Source organism: Cryptomeria japonica, chromosome 4 (genome assembly GCF_030272615.1).
Source record: "Cryptomeria japonica chromosome 4, Sugi_1.0, whole genome shotgun sequence".
Taxonomy (NCBI): Eukaryota; Viridiplantae; Streptophyta; class Pinopsida; order Cupressales; family Cupressaceae; genus Cryptomeria; species Cryptomeria japonica.
This window is the reverse complement of record NC_081408.1, coordinates 389303573-389329366: the sequence shown is the minus strand read 5'-3', so window position 1 is coordinate 389329366 and position 25794 is coordinate 389303573. Positions and strand designations below refer to the sequence as shown.

General features: G+C 38.0%; 1 protein-coding gene across 1 annotated transcript; it reads left to right on the top strand.

Moving 5' to 3' along the window:
- Window positions 1-16653: 16653 nt before the first annotated feature.
- On the top strand, window positions 16654-18895 carry LOC131074654 (fructose-1,6-bisphosphatase, chloroplastic). Its single transcript, XM_058011314.2, has 3 exons — window positions 16654-17166; window positions 17443-17670; window positions 18194-18895. Exons 1-3 carry the CDS (start codon window positions 16705-16707, stop codon window positions 18770-18772), a joined length of 1269 nt encoding a protein of 422 aa, XP_057867297.1. The 5' UTR covers window positions 16654-16704; the 3' UTR covers window positions 18773-18895.
- The last annotated feature ends 6899 nt before the right edge of the window (window positions 18896-25794 follow it).

Sequence of the window (25794 nt, the reverse complement as noted above, 5' to 3'; positions counted from 1 at the left end):
GATAAGAGAGAAGGGTAGAAGGCAAATGATTGAAGGCTCACACTGGATCTACTGTGAAACACTAAATTGCCTCAGGTGTATGAAATCAGAGATGTGCACCGGATCAAAAAGAGTGGGCATGTTGTGCCACTGAGATAGAAAAAGAAGATTAAACAAGTGTTGGGTTTGTCACCTTGACAACCCGGCTGAGATGATGTTCGGGCTGATGATGAAGAAGGCAAGGCTAAGCAGTTATAGATAGAGAGTGCAATCGGTATGCAGATGCCTCAGATAAAAGCAATTGAAGGATGATGACATGGAACCATCAAGGGTGCCTACCGGTAAGTATGAGAACCGCTAACAAAGCAAATAGGCTAAGTGATGTGCTCCTTCTTGACGAAGATGAGCATATGGTAGATTAATATATTTGGCAACTGACAAAGGTGCTCCACATGAAGAGAAGCCAAGGGCAAGGTGATGGTAGACCGGGTAGGGTATAACCGGTAGATTCTGTGAATCAATAGATAACCCGAGTGAGTGGTTGGTCGGTGATCTTGTCTGGACTGACATTGATGACCTAGCAAAGGTGGGTGCCGACATAGGGGCCATGTGGAGGTGAAGTGGCAAGCATGCATAGGTCGGTGTGAGGTGTCGATGAGGTAGTTGGCGACAGGTCGACAATTATGTCGACTACATGATTCACGAGATGCGTAGCAGAGGTTTGCGGCTCGAGGTCAAACAGACAACAGAGATCTAGGACATATTGTTTGAGCAGATCGAGGTAGGTGAAGGGAACCATGAAACAATTCTTGGTGATCAACCAAGAAATCAGCTAACGGGTTAAAAGCAGATTGCTAAATGAGGAAGGCATGTTTTGGAAGGCACAACAATGGCGAGATTGATTGATGAGTTGCAGTTCATCAATCTAGGTGATCAGATTTGATGAGATTTGATTGGATTTGGTTTGCCTCAAGGTCAATGAGGAAACCCTAACCGCCTAAAGTTTGAATTGGTTTTGGGTGGGAAAACTAGTTTATAAATATGCAAGCCAAAATCGATGAAGGTTGTCGCTGGATGAGAGGGTATTGCTGCCAAAGAAGTGAAATCAGTCAAGTGCTCACTAAGAAGGAGAAGAAGAGACTTGAGTGTGAGAAAGAACGGGGTTGAAGAGTTAAACCGGCAACAAAGAGAGAACCGATAGTCAGCCAGTGAGTCTGACATAGGAGTAAACCGGTGGTGACCACACCAACAGAGAAGAGTTGCAGAAGACTGCATAGAAGGCAAGATGAGAACTAGTAGGTATCAGATGGTAGACATCTGACTAAGTTATCAAGAGCAGTGGTGGAGAGAAGCAGAGTAGCAGAGAGAAGAGAGAACCGATAGATAGAAAAATTGGCAGAGAGCATAACCAACAGAGTGTAGAACCGGCAAAGAAGAAGAAGAGGTTGAACTAGTAGGTTTACAGTAGGAGATAAGGTTGCAGCAGTGAAAGGATGAGTAGAGAACCGACAGTGAACTAGATAGAGGAACCGGTGAAGAGATCTGCAGAAGAGTTACAAAGCTTATTTGTAACAAGGTTATAACTTGTGTAAATGATTATATTTATTGAGGATCACTGAGTTGGAGCTCAATGAAGGGGTTGGTGCTCCTTGGGTTGGTGCCCTAAATCAGGGGTTAGTGCCCTAAACATTGTAATTAGAGTTTCATTGTGAGGCTGGATTGGAGCAGTAGACTCTAGCAGCATTTCTCACCAAGGTTTTTCCCATATTGGGTTTTCCTCATATATGTTGGTGCTATGTGATGCCCTTGTGTGTGCTTGCATTGAATTGTCTTGGTTTATCTTATCAATAGTCCTACGAAGTATTAGATCTGATAACCAGTATACACACATAGGATAGATAAAGGGAAAAGTTTGCAAACCACTAATTCACCCCCCTATTAGTGGTACATTATGTCTAACAATTGGTATCAGAGCCTAGGTTCCCGTTAAGACAAGCTTTCTCCAGCTTGGGTAGATTCTGGCTTAAGGACACAATGGTCTATTTAGTGTCAATCCCAGCTCTGGTATTTGATGGTTCAAACTATTCCATTTGGAGTTGTAGAATGGAAGTCTACTTGTCCTCCCTAGGGTTTGACGTGCGGATATCTGTTGTAAATGGTTGCCCTAGTAATGTCAGTCCTCCCACCGGTCCTGAAGCAAAAAGAAGAAACCAGTGTAATGATGTAGCAATGAAGGCTATACTCTATGGGTTATCTGATGATGTCTCCTCATAGGTGGACAAATACAGATCGATAAAAAGATTATGGGAAATATTAAAGAAGCTCTATGGAAATGAGCCTACCACTGCAGAACCAGTTTGTGAAGAAAAGATGAGAAATGCAACTCATGCATTTGTAGATGATGAAGCCAGATCCGTTAGCAGCTATAAAAATGATGGAGAAGGAACCTACCTTTTCATGGCCCAAGAATTAGAGGATGAGCGGCACACATTTGAGAATGATCATGCAAATCACCCCTACCGGCAAGATGTGTTTGGCGGTGATAGTGAAGGTGAAGAAGAAGAGGAAGAAGAAGTTGATCTTGAAGGAGAACTTGTAAAGGCACTCAAAGAGCTCAGTAGAGTGAGAAATGAATACAAGTTATTCAAGAATGTTTCAATTGTGGAGCATAACCGGTTGATAAAATATCTTGAAGATTTTGATAAATGTGTCTCAAAATTAAAGACTCAACATGAAGACACCAAGGTGTGTCAGTGTAATGATCTAGCATTTGAGTTAGAAGTCAACGATAAAGAATATCTGCAGCTAGTAGGAGAAATGGAGATTCTCTGAAATGCCCTTGAGAAATGTCAAGATGAGCTCAAGGTAAGAATCAAGTTTGATGGCAGAAATGATGCCTAGGACAAAATATTGAAAAAGCAAAAGCATGCCAAGGACATTGAAGGATTAGGAAGTGGTGTTGGTGAATGCTCCACCAGCAAAAATGTCCCCCACAATGACATTTTGTTTGTCTCCTCAATTGGACATAACAAGGGACATACCTTCACAGTTAGAAATGCTCCCCGAAAGAAGGTTGATCTAACCACAACTAGTGAAGACATGCAGACAAGGATGAAGACCGATCCTGCAAGGAGGAATAATGCAGATATCAAAGGAAAATGGAAGATGGGAGAAGACAACTTCACTAGAAGTAAGAACAAAAGAAGACCTCCTACCGGTAGAGGACAAGTAAATGCTACCACCCACAAGACAAAGAAAGTGTGGGAAAAGAAGAGATCAGATAGAAGAGCTGCGGGGAATGAACAACCTGGGATCCATCCTCAAAGAAGGAGAAATGGAGAAGTCAGACTGATAAGATCTCCCCATGCATGGAAGAATAAGTTTGTAAGTTTTAAACCTTCCTTCTCTGGTTATTTCTTTACATGTAATGGTTATTGCCATAGGGAAAAAGAACGTAGAAAGGGGCCTAGAAGGGATAATCTAAGATCTCATAGATATCATGCATATGAGCAAAATGCATCAAGGAGTAGAAACATGCATACTTCCTCTCTCGGTTATGCAAATATTATTTGTTATAAATGCAATAGATCAGGCCATAGAGAGTTTGAATGTAGGAAGAAGAACTTGCAGTCATATGGAAGTCGGTATAGCAACCATGCCCAATATAGTAGCAGTTATAGAAGATATAAGCAATAAAGACCTGCATGGAACCAAAGGAGAAATGTCCTTGCCGGATCAAGAGGACCACTGGTTCCAGTAGTCAGTTACAATCACATGACCAAAAGAAGATGGTCAAATCGGCATGTTAGAGGGTTACCCAATCATGAGATTAGCATGGATGTTGTTTGCTACTATAGCACTACTTTCAATTGTGATGTTGGATTCGGAAATGTAAGGACCCATCAGCGAAAGAAGGTAACACATTTCCCAAAATTGAAATTGGGAAGAAGAATGAGATCAAGCAGGTATGGAGGAAGAAGCAAGAAGATGCAACCATGGACTGGCACTGTGCATTCAATGCACAAGTGATATCTCCTAAGTCTTAAAGGAGATGCAATACCTTAGGGGGAGTAGTACACTGACCTTATCATTCACCCCCTTAGTGAAGAAGGACACTTGGAAGAACAAGTTGTTGTTGGTAAGAAAGAAGGAAATGAGAAGATAAGTGTGTGTAGTGGTATCTTTGGCTACACATCTACAGATCGGAGATGGATCACTACTACATGTGTCAATGGATAGCAAATTTGCAATTGGCATCAAATGCAAAGTGACACAAAATGACAGGAGATGCAAGAAGGTGCTCTGGTAGTAACAATGGACTGGTACAAGAAATCGGTACGTGTAGGATGTTACCTGTAATAATGCTAACAGGTACTTGCATAAGACAAAGAGGCTAGAGATCATTGCATTAGCCCCGGTAGCAAGGAATGAGGAGTTTATGTCTCAGGTGGTGTTGATGAAGACCTGAATGACATATGTTGGTCTGGTTGTTGATCATGCAAGCATGCATATTTTTTGGGCTAACTGGTTTGATTTATGGCATGATAGTGATATTGTATGGTATTATGTACTCCTAGGATCATGCCATAGGTTGTGGTAGATATAATAGAGCTGAAAGATTATCAGTTAATCATTTTTGCACAGCTCAATCGGTATATGGTGAAAATTGGAGCTTTGGTTTTTGGACCTGAGATGTATGACTTAGAGGGAGTTCAAGTGCTCATAATGTTGAACCAACATGCTTGAACTCATGGGTGTACTAGTTGCATCAACCACAAATGATGGAGATTGTTGTAGGAATACCCGAGACAATTTCACGATTAAAGGTATCAGAAGGGTGATGATGCAGTTTGACCAGCAGGTATGGTGTATTCACTAACACATGTGTCTTCAAGTGGTTTTAATCTTGTATATGTATTAGGGTTCCAATTTGCATATACACTTGGGTATTAACAATTAGTGTCATTTGATGGTCGAGGCCTCCATCTCAAATACTGTGATTTGAGAGGATGCAAAGTATGAAGGTTAAAGGAGGAGATGCATCCGGTAACGAAAAGGGGGAGAAAGATTTATGTCAGTGCCCGATAGACACAAGGAGGAGGGAAACAATGGCAGTGCCCTTTGCCATTGTTGTCAAAGGGGGAGAAATATTTTGTAGTATATTTCATACTACATGTGTGAGAATCTATGGATCACACAAAGGGGAAGAGAGATTATGTAGTATGTCGAATACTACAACTGTTGGCATCAATGACAAAGGGGGAGATAGTTGGCATTGTGTTGTCATTGATGTCAATCGGTATAGGATGACTACCAGTATTAGAGATGTATGTGCAACACTGTCATTGATGCATACCAGATGTGATGTCTTTGATGTCACCTAGTATTGCATCCCATCGGTAAGGGAGAGAATGTCATTTAATACAATGAACATTGGAGTCACTGGTACACAAGTTAGTGTCTGACTTGTGTGGATGATATGGATAGGATATCAGTATGATATAACAGCCGGTAAATGATGACATCTATAAGAGAGCAAGATGTTGGTCGATTGATTGTGATGAAGAGGGGAAATGTTATCTAAATCACATCAACATCGGAGGAGAAGTATGTATAGGTCACTGATATGTTGTGTGGATGTCAAAAAGATGGACTCCCACCAGATAAAAGTGCAATCACCATTTGAAGAGATGACTGACAGTGAATGTTCCACAAACCGGATCACATGTGCCTATTTGAAGATATGTTGCTCAAACAAGGAAGCCATATTGATGCATTGTAGGATGCAGATGAAAAGGATCCACTCCCATCGGTAAGTGGAGCTTATCTCCTATTATGCATGAAAGGCATCATAGTCCACTAAGATAAGAGAGAATGGTAGAAGGTAGGTGATTGAAGTCTCACACTAGATCTATTATGAAACACTAATTTGCCTCGAGTGCATGAAATCAAAGATGTGCACCGGATCAGAAAGAGTGGGCATGTTGTGCCACCAAGACAGAAAAATAAGAGTAAACAAGTGTTGGGTTTATCACCTTGACAAACCAGTTGAGATGATGTCCAAGCTGATGATGAAGAAGGCAAGGCTGAGCAGTTGCAGATAGAGAGTGCAATCAGTATACAGATGCCTCGGATGAAAGCAGTTGAAGGATGATGACATGGAGTCATCAAGGGTACCTACCGGTAAATATGAGAACCTGTAACAGAGCAAATAGGCTAAGTGATGTGCTCCTTCTTGACAAAGATGAGCATATGGTGGATTAATATGTTTGGCAACTGGCAAAGGTGCTCCACCAAAAGAGAAGCCAAGGGCAAGGTGATGGTAGGCCGTGTAGAGTATAACCGATAGAGTCTATGAACCGGTAGATAACTCGGGTGTGTGGTTGGTCGGTGACCTTGTCTAGACCAACACTGATGACCTAGAAAAGGTGGGTGCTGACATAGTGGCCACATGGAGGTGAAGTGGCATGCATGCACATGTCAGCGTGAGGTGTCGGTGAGGTAGTTGGAGATAGGTCGACATTTATGTCGACTGCGTGATTCACGGGATGCATAGAAGAGGTTTGCAGCTCGAGGTCAAATAGATAAAAGAGATCCAGGATAGATTGTTTGAGCAGATCAAGGTAGGTGAAGGGAACCATGAAACCATTCTTGGTGATCGACCAAGAAAACAGCTAACACATTAAAAGTAGATTGCTAAATGAGGAAGGCATGTTCTGGAAGGCACAACAATGGCGGGATTGATTGATGAGTTTTAGTTCATCAATCTAGGCAACCAAATCTGATGAGATCTAATTGGATTTGGTTTTCCTCGAGGTCGATGAGGAAACCCTAACCGCCCGAAGTTTGAATTGGTTTTTGGCGGGAAAACCAATTTATAAATATGCAAGCCAAAATCGATGAAGGATGTCACTGTATGAGAGGATATTGCTGCTAAAGAAGTGAAATCAGTTAAGTACTCACTAATAAGGAGAAGAAGAGACTTGAGTGTGAGAAAAAATAGGGTTGAAGAGTTCAACCGACAACAAAGAGAGAACCAGTAGTCAGTCAGTGAATTTGACAGAGGAGTAAACCGGTGGTGACCATACCGGTAGAGAAGAGTTGCAGAAGACTGCATAGAAGGCAAGCTAAGAACCAGTAGGTATCAGATGGAAGACATCTGACTAAGTTATCAAGACCGGTGGTGGAGAGCAATAGAGTAGAAAAGAGAAGAGAGAACCAGCAGAGAGAAAAACTGGCAGAGAGCAAAACTGGTAGAGTGCAGAACCGGCAAAGAAGAAGAAGAGGTTGAACCAATAGGGTTGCAACAAGAGATAAGGTTGCAGTAGTGAAAGGGTGAGCAGAGAACCAGCAGTGAACTTAATAGAGGAACCGGTGAAGAGATTTGTAGAAGAGTTACAAAGTTCATTTGTAACAAGGCTATAACTTGTGTAATTGATTATGTTTATTGAAGATCACTGAGTTGGAGCTCGGTGAAGGGGTTGGTGCTCCTTGGGTTGGTGCCCTAAATCAGGGGTTGTCGCTCCTTGGGTTGGTGCTCCTTGGGTTAGTTCCCTAAACATTGTAATCAGAGTTTCATTGTGAGGCTGGATTGGAGCAATAGACTCCAGCAACATTTCTCACCGAGGTTTTTCCCATCTTGGGTTTTCCTCGTATATGCTGGTGTTATGTGATGCCCTTGTGTGTTCTTGCATTGCATTATCTTGGTTTATCTTATCAATTGTCCTACTAAGTATTAGATCTGATAACCGGTATACACACATAGGATAGATAAAGGGAAAAGTTTGCAAACCACTAATTCACCCCCCTCTTAGTGGTACATTGTGTCTAACACTTACCCTTAGATTTATCATCATATATAGATAATCATAAATCAAAAGTGTGTCTTTGGGTATTGGGTAAGGCATATCATCATGTTAAATAGAAGTTAGAAACATATTATGTATATTTATCACTAGATTCCTTAATGAAAGATAGTCAAGAGAGGCACATTAAAGAGCGTTGTCATGAGACATATAAATAATATGCTTTTTAGGTATGATATTAGATGAGTCAAGATCCCTAGATGTTAAAAATTGTATATAGGGATGATGCACTAGCTAATTCGATCAGAAGTCACACAAAATATATCATCATAAAGTGTATTGACATAAGAATAAACTGGGTAAGGAAGGGTGAAATACATCCATATTAATAAAATAATATAACTGACAACTTGAGTAATAAATCTCAACTTAAAGAAATCATAAAGTTATAAGTATATCAAATCTAAAAAAAACCTGTAAAATACGAATTTTTGAACCAAATAAGGGTGGTTAGGGTGCCAAAAGATAGGTAATGTAAATGGAATAACCAAATGCTAAAATAAAGATAAATGAATGAAGCATAAGAATAAAAAGATAAATTAGATATAAAAATATGATGTAATCAAAGATAAATGTGGATCTAAAAACCCTAATGAAGAGGAAAACCACTAGAAGAGAACTAGAATGTGTAGAATTGATCAGGTTCACAAAAATGAAAAGGGAAATTATAAGCACTCCCAAAGTTTAGTTTGAGGTAATCCAATAAAATGCATATGCATAAGCATATATCAACCTAGCAACAAATATTTAGAGTTGTTAAAGTGATTCACAAGTATGATGGTACAATAGAAATAGAACGAGGAGGACAAAAATGGTTGGTTTTGTGACTAAACAATGAAGACTAGCATTAAAAATCCTAAATGTGCACATTTTATACCTCAAGAAACTCTACTTATCTCTTTAGACTTGACAATTTTATGAGTTAGGCATAGTTTCAAAACTATAAATTGGCCCATTTCCCTTGAATTCATCTTAGACAAAACTTGGACTTCTTATGCTCCTGTTTGTTTTGGTAGTGACTATTCATTCTTCCTTTTCTATTAACTTATCTTCAATCTTGATGCAAATTTGTTATTCATTTAAGTACAACAAATCCATGTCTTTCACTATTGATTGACTTATCAGTGGTCAAGGATGATTGAATGTTTGCTTTCTCAAAATATTTTTCAACAACAAGAACAAATGCAATAAATATCTTTAAATACTAGCACAAGTCATCAAATCACCCAAACACGTGTTTGGTCAACTATAGGTGGGAAAGACCTAAAGAAGGCCCATAAGTTGTTTAAGGGCCTATTTTGGCCCACCATGATCTTGCACATACCCTAAAATAGAAATGGAATGAGGAGGATAAAAATGGTTGGTTTTGTGACTAAACAATGAAGACTAGCATAAAAAATCCTAAATGTCCACATGTTATGGCTCGAGAAACTCTACTTATCTCTTTAGACTTGACAGTTTTACATGTTAGGCATAGTAACAAAACATTAAATTGACCCATTTCCCCTGAATTCATCTTTGTTGAAGTACGTACGGACCCATATGTACCGTACATTGGTTGCATCGCGCGTACTGAGTTAACCCGTACAATAGTTTCCAATGCTGACTCGTACGATGGTTCCAATGGCGGTAGTTGCCAATGCTGACCCGTACGATGGTTCCAATGGCGGTAGTTGCCCAATGTTGAGTCGTATGGTGGCTCCAATGGTGGTGGTTTCCCAATGCTGACCCGTACGGTGGTTCCAATGGAGTATGATGACCACGGTGTAGCATCCATCATAGGTGGTGTCTGTACATAGTTTGATGACCATCAGATGGATGAGTGACAAGCTTGAGTTAGTTGACCGTTTGTGAAGTGACGGTTGCAATATCACATTCCATAATGAATTGTGGGTGTATAAATTGCTGCAGGATTCATTAGGAATGTGTGATAAAAAATTTGAGTTGATTTTAGCACAATCTGAGCCTGAGCAAGAAGTTCATTGTCAATTGTATGTAATATTGTTTATTGTAATACAAAGGAGATGCTCAGCTTTTTGGTGTGTGTTTTTTTTCTTGAAAGGGTTTCCCACGGTAAAAATCTTCATGTTTATGTGTATGGTCTTTATATGTGCTCTATTCTTCTGCTTAAGTCATCTTAAGATTATGCAATTTAGGAAGTAGAAAGATATTGTTGCTTACATCTTTTGTGAATTGGCATTAGGAGAGTGTTTCCGTACCATAGCTTTCCTTACAAGTGGTATCAGAGCCTCGCCAATTGTTGTTATCCTTGTTGGGTAGGGTTGGTTTTTTGTGTCAATTTGTTTGCAGTGGGAGTTTGCAAAGTGTTCATTGGTTGTGTCTAGAAATTGAGATGGTTGGCACGTCAGGGAGAATAGACATTGAAAAGTTTAATGGCACAAACTTTGAGTTGTGGAAACTTAAAGTTCAAGACATGTTGGTTGACTGAGATTTATGGATTGATGTGTCTGGCAACAAGCCTCCAAGCGTGAAGCGGGAAGATTGGGATCTATCAGATCGAAAGGCAAGAGGACTGATAAGATTGAGGCTTGCAAATTTTGTTATGTTGAATGTCCATGAAGAGAAAACTGCACATTCCTTGTGGAAGAAGTTGGGAGACATTTATCAAGGCAAATCCTTGGTAAACAAGCTATTCCTAAGAAAGAAGTTGTACTCTCTAAAGATGGATGGAGGAACGTTGGTGGTAGATCATCTAAATGTGTTCAATATGGTGATTGCAGAGTTAACTTTTGTTGGTGTGTCCATAGTGAAGAGGAGAGTTGTATGTTATTGCTGAATTATTTGCCTGATTTGTGGGATCACCTTGTGATGGCCATCGAAAGTACTACTATCAAATTTAAAATGGATGAAGTAGTTGTTGTACTTCTATCAGAAGAGATGTGAAGGAAATCCTCTGAGGCGGCTAAAGAGGCTCTCATTGATCTAAGGACAAAAGCAAGAAGAAGGACACGAAGTCAAAGTCACAGGAGAGATCCGCTACTCCTAGAAACAAGTCCAAGGCAAAGTGTTGGAATTGCAGGCAAAAAGGTCATATCCGAAAGGATTTCAAAGAGGATAAAAAGAAGAAGAATAAATGTACTTCTGACACTAAATCTTCTCAGAGTGACGTTGATGCCTTTGTAGTAGCCTTGGCAGTGCCTGCATTCGATGATGTATGGCTGGTCGATTCAAGAGCATCATTCAACATGACATCTCATAAAGAGTGGTTCTCAAAGTATGATTCGTATGATGGAGGAAAGGTGTTTTTGGCAAGTTATTCCACACTGGAGATCGTTGGAAGGGGAAGAGTCAGAATTCAATTCCCCAACTGTAGAGTAAAGGGAATTGATGGCGTACCTCATATACCTAGTCTGTCTTGGAACTTACTCTCGGTCAGCAAACTGAATGATGTTGGAGTTTAGGTAACATTTGTGCATTATGGTTGTAAGATGACTAGGGGTTCTATTATTTTAGCTAAGGGTGACCACATTCGAACATTGTATGGGTTAGATGCCAAACTCGTGTGCTATAATAGTGTCTCGGTAAAGTCCAATCAAGTTGCTATGGCAACACATGATGTGAACTCAATGGAAGTTAAACTTCCAGCAGAGAAAACAATGTGGTATTATAGACTTGGCCATATTGGCGAGAAAGGTTTAAAAACCTAGAAGAATAAAAACCTGGTTGAGGGTTTGATTGACTGTAATCTTGAGTTTGTTTTCTACGAACATTGCATATATGGAAAGAAAAGTCGTGTTCAGTTTTATTCTAGTTCTCAAAAGTCTTCTGGTTTGTTGGACTATGTTCACTCTGATGTATTTGGTCTTGTGGATATTCCTTCTTTGTCTAAATCAAGATATTATGTGTTGTTTATAGATGATTATTCAAAAAGAGCATTCATTTATTTTTTGAAGAGTAAATCATAAGTGTAAAACTGGTTTAAGGAATTTAAAAGCCTTGTTGAAAATCAAACTGGGAGAAAGATTAAATGTTTAAGAACAGATAACGGTGGTGAGTTTTGTAATGCAGATTTTGATAAATTTTGTGTAGATCATGGAATTAAGAGGCATAAGACTACGCCTTATACTCTGCAGCAGAATGGAGTAGCTGAAAGGTTGAATCAATCTCTTATGGAGAGAGCAAGAAGCATGTTGAGCAATATTGGTTTGGAGCAGAAATTCTGGGCTGAAGCAGTGGCTACAATGTGTTACTTACTGAACCGTTCTCCTACTGTAGCACTAGTCGAAAAAACACCTATGGAAGCATGGTCTGGTAAGAAGCCCTCGTTGAGACATTTACATGTCTTCATTTGTGAGGTGTATGCTCATGTACCTAATGTGAGCAAGTCAAAGTTGGATAACAAAGCAGTAAAATGCATCTTCATTGGTTACGACATTGGTGTGAAGGGATACAAATTGTGGAACCCTCTCACTAAAAAGGTGTTGTACAACAGGAACATTATCTTCCATGAGATGAAACATGTGTCTACAGATCCACAACCAAGGAAAACAGAAAAAGGAAAAGAAGCAGTTGAAATCCCTTTCGCTTCTAAAAGGCAGATATTACAAACCCCAAATGTGTCTAAGACTGAGGACCTGAATATGCCTAAGGATGCGGAGAGCTCAAGTAGTTCTGCAAGTTCAGAAGAACATGATCATGAACCTCATGTTGAACCTCGTGAAGCCTTACTACGGGAAGGAGATCCACACGGGAGAGATGACAACCTGATAGGTACGGCTATTCATCAGAAAGGTTTAATTACTCAATGTTGAATGTTAATTGTTACTATGCTTTTCTTACTGATGTTGATGAGCCTAGGACTGTGAACGAAGCAATTAATATGCCAGATTCATATTCTTGGTTGGAAGCCATGAAAGATGAAATGAAGTCATTGAAGAAAAATGAAACCTGGGATCTGGTACCCTTGCCTAAAGGTAGAAAGCCTGTGGGTTGTAAGTGGGTATTTAAGAAGAAGTATGGTCTAGATGGTAGCATTGACAAGTACAAGGCAAGACTGGTTGCAAAGGGATATTCTCAAAAAGAAGGGATTGACTATGGAGAAATCTTTTCTCTTGTAGCTAAGATAACATCCATTAGGTTTCTGTTGTCACTTGCAATAGCACATGACTTTGAAATTGAGCAGATGGATGTGAAGACAGTGTTTCTACATGGTGATCTTGAAGAGGAAATATATATGTCCCAGCCGGAGTATTTTGTGGAGAAAGGTAAAGAACACTTGGTTTGTAAGCTTAAGAAGTCTCTTTATGGTTTGAAACAATCACCCAAAATGTGGTATCAGAAGTACGATTCATATGTTTTATCTTTGAGTTTTATGAGGTCTAAATCAGATCATTGTGTGTACTATAAAATTGAAGATGATCAAATACTTATTATTGCACTATATGTAGATGATATGTTGTTTATAGGCAATAATAAGGGAATGATTTTAGATTAAAATCTTAGTTGTCCTTGAAATTTGAGATGAAAGATTTGGGGCAACTAAATTTATTTTGGGGATTTAAATCAAGACAAATAGGGCTAGTAGGAAACTTTGGCTCAACCAGAGCAAATATATTACCAATATTCTTGAGCGGTTCAATATGACTGATTGCAAGAAGCAAGTAGTTCCAGTTTTACAGGGAACAAAGTTGTCAGTTAATGACAGTCCAAAGTCTTCGGATGAGGTTGAATACATGAAGCGGGTACCTTATGCAAGTGTTGTTGGCAGCGTCATGTACGCAATGGTCAATACAAGACTAGACATTGCCCAAGCAGTGGGAGTGTTGAGTCGGTTTATGGCAAATCCGGGAAAGCTGCATTGGGATGTCGTGAAAAGAGTGCTTAAATATTTGAAGGGTTCGACACAGTACACTTTGTTCTATCAAGGTAACTCAGCTAGATCAAGTAGATCAGTTAGCATTCAAGGTTATGTGGACACTGATTGGGCAAGGGACATTGACAGAAGAAGATCCACTAGTGGATATGTATTCACGGTGAATGGTGGTATCATCAGCTGGATGAGAAAACGATAGAGCGGAGCTGCATTATCTACAACTGAAGCGGAGTACATGGTATCTACTCGTGCATGTCAAGAAGTTGTTTGGCTTAAGAGCTTGTGTTCTAATGTTGGTTTTGATGTAGGGCAAATCACTATCTTATGTGACAGCCGGAGTGCAATTTGTTTGGTGAAGAATCCTACTTACCATGCCAGAACAAAACACATTGATGTGCAATATCACTTTGTATGTGACATGGTTGAAGATAGGAAGGTGAAGCTAGAAAAGTTTGGCATTGAGGAGAATGTTGCAGATGCATTGACAAAGTCGGTGAGCACAGTTAAGTTTAAATGGTGCACAAGCTCCATGGGGCTTAAAGCCCCTGGCTCTTATTGGTCTTGTTGAGTAACTCTGCGGATATCAGTGCGTACCTCAGCAAGTGGGAGATTGTTGAAGTACGTACGGACCTGTAAGTACCGTACGTTGGTTGCCTCATACGTATTGAGTTAACTCGTACGGTAGTTGCCAATGCTGACCCGTACGGTGGTTCCAATGGCGGTAGTTGCCAATGCTGACCCGTACAATGGTTCTAATGGAAGTAGTTGACCCGTATGGTGGTTCCAATGGCGGTGGTTGCCCAATGCTGACCCATATATTGGTTGCAATGGTGTATGGTGTGAATGGCATACGATGACTGTGGTGTAGCATCCATCGTATGGTGGTGTTTGTACATAGTTTGATGACCGTCGGATGGACGAGTGACAAGGCTGAGTTAGTTTACCGTTTGTGAAGTGACGGTTGCAGTATCAGATTCCATAACGAATTGCGGGTGTATAAATTGATGCAAGATTCATTAGGAATGTGTGATAAAAAATTCGGGTTGATTGTAGCATAATAGCCTATGCAAAAAGTCTATTGTCAATTGTATGTAATATTGTTTATTGTAATACAAAGGAGATGCTAGGCTTTTTGGTGTGTGGGTTTTTTCCCAAAAGGGTTTCCCACGGTAAAAATCTTTGTGTTTATGTGTATGGTCTTTATATGTGCTCTATTCTTTTGCTTAAGTCATCTTAAGATTTTGTAATTTAGGAAGTAGAAAGATATTGTTGCTTACATCCTCTGCGAATTGGCATTAGGAGAGTGTTTCCGCACCGTAGCTTTTCTTACAATCTTAGACAAAACTTGGACTTCTTACACTTCTGTTTGTTTTGACAATGACTATTCATTCTTCCCTTACTATTAACTTATCTTCAATCTTGATGCAGGTTTGTTATTCATTTTTGTACACCAAATCCAATTCTTTCACTATTGATTTCAACCTTTCAATGGTCTAGGATGATTGAATGATTGCTTTCTCAAATGATTCTTCAACAACGAGAACAAATGTAATAAATATCTTTAAATACTGGCACAAGTCATCAAATCACCCAAACACGTGTTTGGTCAATTATAGGTGGTAAAGGTAAAGAAGGCCAGTAAATCAAAAAAAAAATTTAAAAAAAAAAAAAATTGAATTTAGGTAGGTCAAGTTTGCACTTGCACAGACGATCTTGTGGTTACAAACTTGAACTAAGATGAAAAGGCAAACATTATCATGTCAAAATATAGCAATTTAATTATTAGTTTATGGATAGACACAATAATCAAGAAAATATACCAAAATATAATGATTTGTGCACATAGATATTAGATAATGTACAATAAATGTATAATCGTATACAAATAAGAACTATACATATAATCATTTCTTCTCCTCTAGCATTGGTTATCTTGATGATGAATCACAGAGTGTGATTTGAAACATTGATGCACAGACGATCTTGTGGTTACAAACTTGAACTAAGATGAAAAGGCAAACATTATCATGTCAAAATATAGCAATTTAGCTATCAATTTATGGATAGACACAATAATCAAGAAAATATACCAAAATATAATGATTTGTGCACATAGATATTAGATAATGTACAATAAATGTATAATCGTATACAAATAAGAACTATACATATAATCATTTCTTCTCCTCTAGCATTGGTTATCTTGATGATGAATCACAGAGTGTGATTTGAAACATTGATGCACAGACGATCTTGTGGTTACAAACTTGAACTAAGATGAAAAGGCAAACATTATCATGTCAAAATATAGCAATTTAGCTATCAATTTATGGATAGACACAATAATCAAGAAAATATACCAAAATATAATGATTTGTGCACATAGATATTAGATAATGTACAATAAATCTATAATCATATACAAATAAGAACTATACATATAATCATTTCTTCTCCTCTAGCATTCGTTATCTTGATGATGAATCACAGAGTGTGATTTGAAACATTGATGCAAAAAACTACCACATAATCTAACCCACAAACAACATTAAATAAAACTATAGATTGTCGAAACCTAATATCATTAAATAAAAACTAGATAAATAAATTTGTATTTACACAAAATTATATCATTTGTCATCATTATCATCTATATAAATACTCAAAATAAACACAAAATGAAATAAAAAAAATAACATTAAAAAAATTCTGATTATTTGACCATTGCAAATTGCCATCCTTTATCCTAGCTAGTTTCATATGTGGTTCCATGGAGAGCACCTATTCTTGGGATGCTTCCAATCAATTTTCTAAATTCGGTTAAAGACCACAACTTCTTAGTTTTGATGTCTTATAATAATGCAGGCATGTCAGTCATTCGACTTGATGCCACTTATAATTATCTAAGAATCTATTTTAATTTTTAAATATTTTTTGGGATATTTGGTAGCCTTTCGTTGATGATCCATAATCCAATAGATTGCAAAATGGGAGCAGGGGAGAGAAAAGAAGCGAAGAGCAGCAAAAATGGCCACAGCTTCAGTGCATGGATTCTCCTCTCTTCATCATCTTGTGCAGGGCCATCCTCCCACCATATCAAGATCTCCCCAAAGACTCTCTGCCCCTCTTTCAATTCCCACTATTTCGAATTTTGGGTGCGTTGCAAATTTGTCAGATGGGAGGAAGAATGTGTTGAGCGTGAGAAACAGGGCAGTGGCTTCTGAGCAGAGCAAAACACAAGAAGAGCAGGTGCAGACAAAGAAGAAGAGCGTGTATGACATCCAGACTCTCACGGCCTGGTTGCTCAGACAAGAACAGAGCGGTGTCATTGATGGCGAGCTGGTAATTGTGCTCTCAAGTATTTCCTTGGCCTGTAAGCAAATTGCTTCTCTTGTGCAAAGAGCAGCCATTTCCAACCTCACCGGCCTTCAGGGAGAAACCAATGTTCAGGGCGAGGATCAGAAGAAGCTCGACGTTGTTTCAAATGAGGTTCTTTGCACCTTCACACTTTCTTTCCTTCTTTCTTCAATCTTAGACCATCTAAAGCTCTACTTTTTAACTCTGTTACCTCAATTTTCAGTGCACATCTTAAAAGTTGATTTGGTCTAGCTGGTTGTTCATCATAAATTATACTAATAGATGGACTCTACTAGAAAGGAGATGTTAAGAGTGTGTTGTTTAATACAATTTTAGATGAGTCATTTAAGTATAACAATATTTAGATTGTGTTGTTTAAGTCCGACATATATACTTGTTGTTGAGCAGGTATTTTCAAGTTGCTTGAGATGGAGTGGCAGAACAGGAATTATAGCATCTGAAGAGGAAGACATACCGGTGGCAGTCGAAGAGACCTATTCTGGAAACTACGTTGTCGTCTTCGACCCGCTTGATGGGTCCTCCAACATCGATGCAGCCGTCTCCACTGGTTCTATTTTTGGCATTTACCATCCCAATAACGAATGTCTCACAGACATTGGGGATGATGCCACTGAGGTATGAACTTTGAATTCTAGTCAATATATTGATTTTTTATATACTAGTTAAGTTTTGATTTGTTTGGGTGGTTCAAATCACATTAATAGATGGATCTTGTTTTAGAAGTTAATATGATTTTGGATGAGCAGTTCAAATCACATTAATAGATGGATCTTGTTCCAGAAGTTAGTATGATTTTGGATGAGCGGTTCAAATCACATAAATAAATGAATCTTGTTTCAGAAGTTAGTGTGATTTTGGATAAACAGTTCAGATCACATTAATAAATGGATCTTGCTCCAGAAGTTAATTTGATTTTGAATGAATGAATCTTGTTCCAGAAATTAATGACATTTCAGATGGGCCACCTAATTAAATTAAAGCTAAACTTAAATTTATTTGACTTATTTTAGATCACACTAGTAAATAGAGTTTGTGATACCACCTAAACCAGTCAAAACTTAGAACATTTTCTATTAAAAAGAGTGAATTGTTTTAAGGACTGAAATGAAATGAGAGGTGGCACTGGGCATGCATGCAGTTGGGTAAGAGCGCGGAGAGATGCATAGTGAATGTGTGTCAGCCAGGAAGCAATCTGCAGGCAGCAGGGTACTGCATGTATTCGAGCTCTGTGATAATGGTACTATCTGTGGGGAAGGGTGTGTACGGTTTTACCTTGGATCCCATGTATGGAGAATTCGTGCTGACCCATCAAGATATAAAGATCCCAAAGAAAGGAAAGATCTATTCTTTCAATGAAGGAAACTATGAGCTGTGGGATGAGAACCTGAAAAAGTATATGAATGATCTCAAGGACCCAGGTCCTTCTGGCAAGCCCTACTCTGCTCGCTACATCGGGAGTCTTGTGGGAGATTTCCACAGGACATTGTTATATGGAGGGATCTATGGCTACCCTGCCGACAAGAAGAGCAAAAATGGGAAATTGAGACTTCTGTATGAGTGCGCCCCAATGAGCTACATTGTAGAGCAAGCTGGTGGGAAAGGCTCTGATGGACATAAAAGGGTGCTGGATATACAACCCCAGGAGGTCCATCAACGGGTTCCTTTATATATTGGAAGCACTGAGGAGGTGGAGAAACTAGAAAAATTCTTAAGCTGATGCTCTCATTTGCATTTTCTTCACGCCCATAATCGATTATTAAAGGAAGGGAGTTAAGTTTTTGCTTCTGTGTACTCAAGGAGATTTAAATTGAAAGAAATCAAATGGAATCTGTTTTTTCAATTGGAGGAAGAACTTTTCTGATATCTCTCGTTCTGCCTTATTTCTTCAATTGTTTATTAATGGTGGTGGGCACTTATCAGCAGCCCCACCTCCTGTAGCAGTCAAAAAAGACCCGTCAGCCACAGGTTTACCCATATCTCATCTCTTTTTCAGGGATGATATTCTTCAACTAATCCTTTAGAAAAAATAAATATTATTAAAACTTAAATGTAACGAGATAAATTATTTATACCATAAGTTCATTAATTTAATGTAAATAATTGAAAAACGATTAATTTAAATTTCGGATTGATAAATGAATAATATTAAATGTGATAATTAATTAAGAGGTATTATGTATTTAATTTAAATATAAATGATCAATGTACAATATTGATGAATTGTAGAATTAATTCGTTAATATTCTAAAATTTATGTTTTTTTGTGTAATGGATGTATGTGATTTTGAAAAGGAATAGAAAACGCTAAGAGTCAATCCTAAGTATTGTGAGTCTAATATTCACCACTAAATTGAACTCTAACACATGGACTTGAATTGATAATGTGTGTACTTATAAAACTTGTTTGCCTTGACTTATTTAATGTTTGATAAGATTCTAAGGATTATGTTGTTTGTAAATGATCTGAGCACAACCTCAAGTGCACATTCCATCCACTTGATAAGTGCACTTAACATTGTACAATGTGCATATCTTAGTGTTCCCATGACATTGCACACAAAGCTCATTCACAGCTACACAACATTGCTCAAACAACTCGTGTGGAACTTCAAAAGGTTGTGCATGCTTTTTCCTATTCAGACCATATGTGTACAACACATGGGGCATTCACATCATAAGAAATGCCAACATATGTGCACAAAGTTGGGACTCAATTCTAAAATGCTAGATTTTTCTCGAGTCCTAGTTTATTTGTACACTTAAGCTAATTTTTGGACACAATAACTAATATGAGAAAATTTATATGGGTCTTTATTTGTGTATTTTGCTTAAGTGTTGTCCTTTGTGTGCACTTTTGGTGTTAAATGTTGTGTTGGAAGAAAATCCAAAGTGTTTAAGTGTTGTTGTTTTTTTGTTCTTATCTATCTTTACCTTCCCTTAAGCTTGTCGCTCTTGATCAAAGGATGAGCTAGGCAACATTGGACGAGGTTGGAAGTTGTAATGATGTGAGTGATGTTGGGTGTGTTAGTTTTTTAAAGAAGTGAAGTGTTGGTTTTGATATGTATGACCCAAGGAATTGAGGTTGACCTTAGGAGATGAACCATGGATGTTAATATTGGAAGTGGAAATGTGGGTTTTTCATTAGTTGATTGGAATAGAGATGTACTTAGATGAGGAAGCACATGGTTTATCCTCAAATCATGTTTCTATAATGGTTGTGACTTTACTTATGGATGGTAGATTTGGGGAATTATTTGGAAGGTGTGTGTGTGTGTGTGTGTGCGCGTACGCATGCGCGTGCGTGCGTCTTATGTGGAATTGGTTTTGAATTGAGGGAGTTACCCCTAATGAGAAGGGGCCATTTGGTTTGGGATGTGTATAGCCTGAAATTATACATGCATAAATCATCAAAGGGAAACCACCAATTCCTCTAATCTATGCTAAGTTCAAACTATCCTATGAAGGGCATTAAGATGAGAGTGCATAATGAAGATAAAACAAAACAAATAAAATAAAGCATTATAAAACAAACACTCTCCTAATATCTCCATACATCTTGAGTCTCTTTCCAAATTGCAATGATAATTGTCCTCGGAAATCTGCAAGCACAAACAATTAGATAAAAACAAATCTCAACAGTAGTGGTTAAAGAGAAAATGAAGGCAAAGGCTTGACTTTATATATTTCAAAGAGGTAAGATCAATGGTGGAGTTTGAATTCATCTTAAAAGAGATGGACGATCAAAAATCGCTTAGGAGAAAATTTGCTAAAGATAGGAGAAGAGTTGGAAGATGCTTGGAAGGAATCCAAAGGCAAGTGCCAAGGTTGGAAGGAAAAGAAGGAAAAGTGGTAGAGAATTGGTGCAGTCACCGGTTGGGAGGGACCTCAATGAGATCAATCCAGACCGGGCAACAAGAGTAGACACAATGAAAGAAAGGCAAGATGATGGAGGCAATGCAGAACTAAATGAATTAGATCATGAAAACTGATTACAAATCACCAGTAACATTCGGTTACAAGATTAGGCTCACTGGCCTACTACATACATGCTCAATTACAGAATCGGTCAACTCCGGACCTCTAGATCCTAAGATATATTTTCTATATTCGTTATGATGAATTATGATGCTAAATTGCATTGATTTATATGGTCAAGAGGGATTCGGTCGGCCCAAGAAGAATCAAACAACAATGAACATAATGAAATGTGTAAAACCAACAAGTCGGCCTCCGCTAAAGAGATTCCTCCAGAAAATCCAAAGAATGAAGTGTGGATCAAACGGAAGGTCGGCCACACGCCAAGGAACATTGGAATCAATGAACTAAAGCTCTGCAAGCTACATAAAGGATCCACAAGATTCACCAATAGCAAATAGGTCCAAGCGGTTCCAAGGTCTAAGCTAGGAAAATTATCTCGGAATCTGAAAGCGATAACTTGCCGGAAAATAATCCAAATGTCCCGCGGTTTTGGAAAAAGGAAGATGATCATGTCCACAAGAAAAATTTAGCTCCGCAAGATCCAGTGAGAAAATGTAAGAAAATGCCAAAAGAAAAGTTGAAACTGCAAAACAGGAACAAACTGAAAAAGAAATGTTTTTGGGTGATGCAAGATTGCCAAGAACCGGGGATGCTCTTACATCAAGAATGTAAGAGAGTGGGAAAGTGGAGGAAAATGGATAGTTAAATAATTAAATTAAATTTATTTAGAAAGAGTAACAGTAAAAAGATATTTCATCCATTTACCTAGTTGAAAAGGGGAAAAAAGGGGGAATAGAAGGATAAATTAAAGAATTTATTCAACTATGGAAGAAGAAATTTAGATAATTGAATAATTAAAATTATTTAATTATAAAAGGGATAGAGGAATATAGTAAGATTTAATTAATTAATTAAAGTGAAATGATCAATTAATTAAATAATAAAATTATTTAACTAGCATTAAAAGAAAGAGGAGGCTCGTTAATGGGCCTAGACGGGATGATTTGTCTTCTTGCGCTCCTATGGCACAAAATATGATACAATGGGCACCCCCAGACGAAGGATGAGTTAAGAAAAATTTTGATGGAGCTTCTAAAGGCAATCCAAGTGTATCTGGAGCAATGGTAGTGTTTAGATATTGGAAAGGAAATACATTAGCATTGGTTGTTCAAAAGTTGGATACCAGGGGACAAATAATGAGGTAGAGGCTTAGGAAGCTCTAATGGCAATTGAATGGGGCCTAGAACTTGGTTTCTCTAAACTGCATTTGGAAGGAGATTCTTTAATTATAATCAATGTGTTAATCAAAGGGGAGACACAGGCTTGGATTCTAGATAATTTTGTTAAAAAGATGAAACATGATTTAAATTTTTTTAATGACTTCAAAATCTTACATGTTTGTTAGACAGGGAATGAGGTGGCGGATGTGTTGTCGAAATGTGCCACATCATTTGAGTTGGAAAAAGAAACTTATTTTGAAGATTTTCGAAATCTGGCAAATGATGATGTGGAAGATGATTTTTAAGTAGTCGTGCAGATCCTAAATAATGGCAAGTACAGAGAAGGAAGGTGGTGAACATGCAAATTGGATGAATTACGGTGGATTAAATGCCGCCACAGTACGATTAGAATATTTGTATCCTGGCAAGGACAGTGCATTAATGAATTAGCATTAATGAGCAGGGTTTTTGATGGCGTGGGTTGGCGGATGGCTCTTGAAACGGTAGCACTCTGATGAATGCTTCGACTTTTTAGGTGTGATTTTTTGAGGCATGTTGTTTATATTTCTATCGGCTTCCCATTCTCGTTTTCATAGAGTTTGGTTGTAGAGTGGGTTGAGTGTTGGAGAAAAGGTGGTGTACAGTAGAAGTGAAGGTGATGGAGGCGAGTTTTACATTTAAAATAGAGAGGAGGATGGTTCCTTTCATTGGGCGAGTATCTAACAGAAGATTGAAGGGCCTCTTTTGGTATAAGGGCAAGAGGTTGATTAATGTTGTGAAATTGGTTATGAGGGAAAGAATTAATCATATTAGCCACCAATATAGGATGAATATGGATGTACATTCGTTAATCGCGGCATGGGGTCTATAATTTGAAGTCTCGATGGAAGCTGTGAAAATGGTTATGAAGCCTTTGGTTCTGAAGGAATATCTGTTAGGGATGGACTCCATCTTAGAATGGGTGGTGCCTGGAGATGGTTTTAATGTGTCTGATGGTGGTAATGGGGATGCTCCTACAGATAAATTGCCATTTGTGAGATGATAGGAGGGCGAACTAAAAGAGAGATTCTGGGCGTTGGCGCGGCATGGGCGGGAGGCTCTGAAGACCTTTGTGGAGTTGATGCTTGTGGAAGAGAAGCTGAGGGAGGCAATGGAGGTGGCTAGGCGGGAGGTGGGACACAAATTAAGTCCAAGAAAGAGGAAGATTGTCGCAAAGGGAGTTCACCCTAGGTTGTGTGATGGCTCTGCATGAATGCACTTTTTATTTGCTTATGGTATGTGTGCTCATTGCTTTGACGGAACTCTGTTTTTGAAACCTATAAACTAGTAGTTAACAAATCTTGATATATGCTTATTTGTATGTTATTGAGCAGAATCGAGCTTAATTTGTAGACAATTTGGATATTTTTTGGGGGGGTTTTACATGATTTGGAATGGTTGTAAGGGTAGTTTTTGTTGTTCTGAATGGTATTTTTGGAAGCTCTATAAGTTGAAAACTTTTATTAATAAAATCAAATTATTACTGACCAAAAAAAACATTAAAAGAAAGAGGAAATGTTAGTAAGGCAATTGAATAATTAAAAAATATTTAATTATTGAAGAGAATCGGTGACTAGAAGAAGGGTTAATTTTTTGTGTTTACAAGATGTAGTTTTGTGATCTATGTGAAGCTTGCTATTGTCATTCTGGGTAGTAGCAAAACTTTCCCCATGGGCACAACTATGATCTAAAGGTTTGGGATACATAATGTTGTTAATTTTGGAGAGGTAATACTCAAGTGGTAACTTAGCCCCTAATTCAATGAATTTCTTAATAATTCATGTTTGTTTATTTCAATAAATATCTCTATAAAATTGCATTCTTTTTCAAAATTGAGGATGTTGTTGGGATCAATAATGTACTCAATTTGATCAAGAGTGACCTCATTGGTATCACTATCAATATGGTGAGGTTGAGATGGTTCTCCTAAGAAGGGGGGACCATTCTATGAGGTATTGGTTATGGGAGATATTTTCTTCAACCATTTTCAGTCTAGTGGTTTGCCTCATGATAGGAGCCATTATTCTTGGTTTTAGGATTTGATGTGGCAAAGGATGGGTGTTGATGGTTAATGATGTAGTGCCCCTCCCTAATTCATTTTTCCTTTTTGTGCATCAATAGACTATATTGATATAGATTAGACTATCTTATGATGCTTTTGATAGATGTTTTGGATTTATCTATTATTTGGATTCCCTATGGTTGATGGTAGACATATCATATTTGTAGATGACATTATGGTCTCATATGGATGATGATATTCATGTTTTATTATGATAATGGACTCTTATATGATGATATATGTGCATATGCAAGATTCATATTTTCTTATGGTGATATGATGGTTTCATACTATGTTCTAACCCCACTTCATGATTATATTGGATCGATTGATGTTGTGATCGTCATGACCAGGTCTTACTGGTGTATTCATGATAGAGACGATGTCATTTCACTCATTGTGAGCATGATATGATGTTGTGATTCTCTTCACTTGCCTGATTGTTTATAGTATATGTTATTGTATATATAATCGTACATGTATTGGTGGTGACAGGTTTGCAGGTACCAAACACCGACTCCACCTAGCTTCAAAGGTCTAAGCATGTCTTCATCCCAATGGCAAGTTGATAAGAGGTGACGTGAGATCACATTTTACTCTCTAGGTTTAAGTTGGTACCCTATTAGTCTTTGTAGTGTGGTTAGAATTGTCTTGTGGTATTTTATGTTACCCTATGTTGGGTTGTTTTGAGGAGTTGTGATTATTGGTTAATTAAATTATTAATAAATTAATTGGTTTTTTATAGTTTAAATAATAACAAACTAAATTAGCCTTTGGACATATAGTATCACGATTAAAACACTTCGTTGGTGAAGCAGCCACCAAAGTTCAAACCCCTGTTGGGCCATTGTGCTCACAAGCCTTGTGTCTTCGTTGGGTCGTTGTGCTTGCGGGTTTGAACAAGTGAAGTGTGGGGATGAGGTCCCCTTGTTGTGGCCTCACCAGTTCATAGCTCCGGGTCAAAATCATTTCACGTGGAGCTGGAGGGCGTGTCATGCCAGCGTCGCCAATCATGTTAAGAAGATTACCAGGCATTATTTAAAAAAATAATAATAAATTAAATTAATAGTTGCTATTAATATTTAATATTAATGAGAGATTAGTATTCAGAATTTACTATTCATTAATATTTATCCTTTGGATTTATATTTAATTAATGATTTATATTATTGTTATTTATTAAGGATTATTTATTATTATTTGAGTCCTTGAGATTTATTATTTATTTAGATGGTTGTGGCTTTAATATTTTTTGGGGTTCTATGGTTTAATTATTTAATTGGGCCTTTATATTTTATTGTGTCTTGGTTTATTTAATTAATTGGTTGTTTATATATTATTTCCCTTTTACCCCTTTTGGGTTATTAATTAATTATTTATCCCACCTACCCTATTTTACTATTGGTTGAAAATATTGGGGTAAGTTAATTAGATATTATT

Excerpts from the sequence above, each read along its gene's own strand:
- LOC131074654 (XM_058011314.2), top strand. The coding sequence starts at position 16,705 with ATGGCCACAGCTTCAGTGCATGGATTCTCCTCTCTTCATCATCTTGTG. Across the intron at positions 17,167-17,442 it reads TCGACGTTGTTTCAAATGAG|GTATTTTCAAGTTGCTTGAG; the intron begins GTTCTTTGCACC and ends GTTGTTGAGCAG. Across the intron at positions 17,671-18,193 it reads TTGGGGATGATGCCACTGAG|TTGGGTAAGAGCGCGGAGAG; the intron begins GTATGAACTTTG and ends GCATGCATGCAG.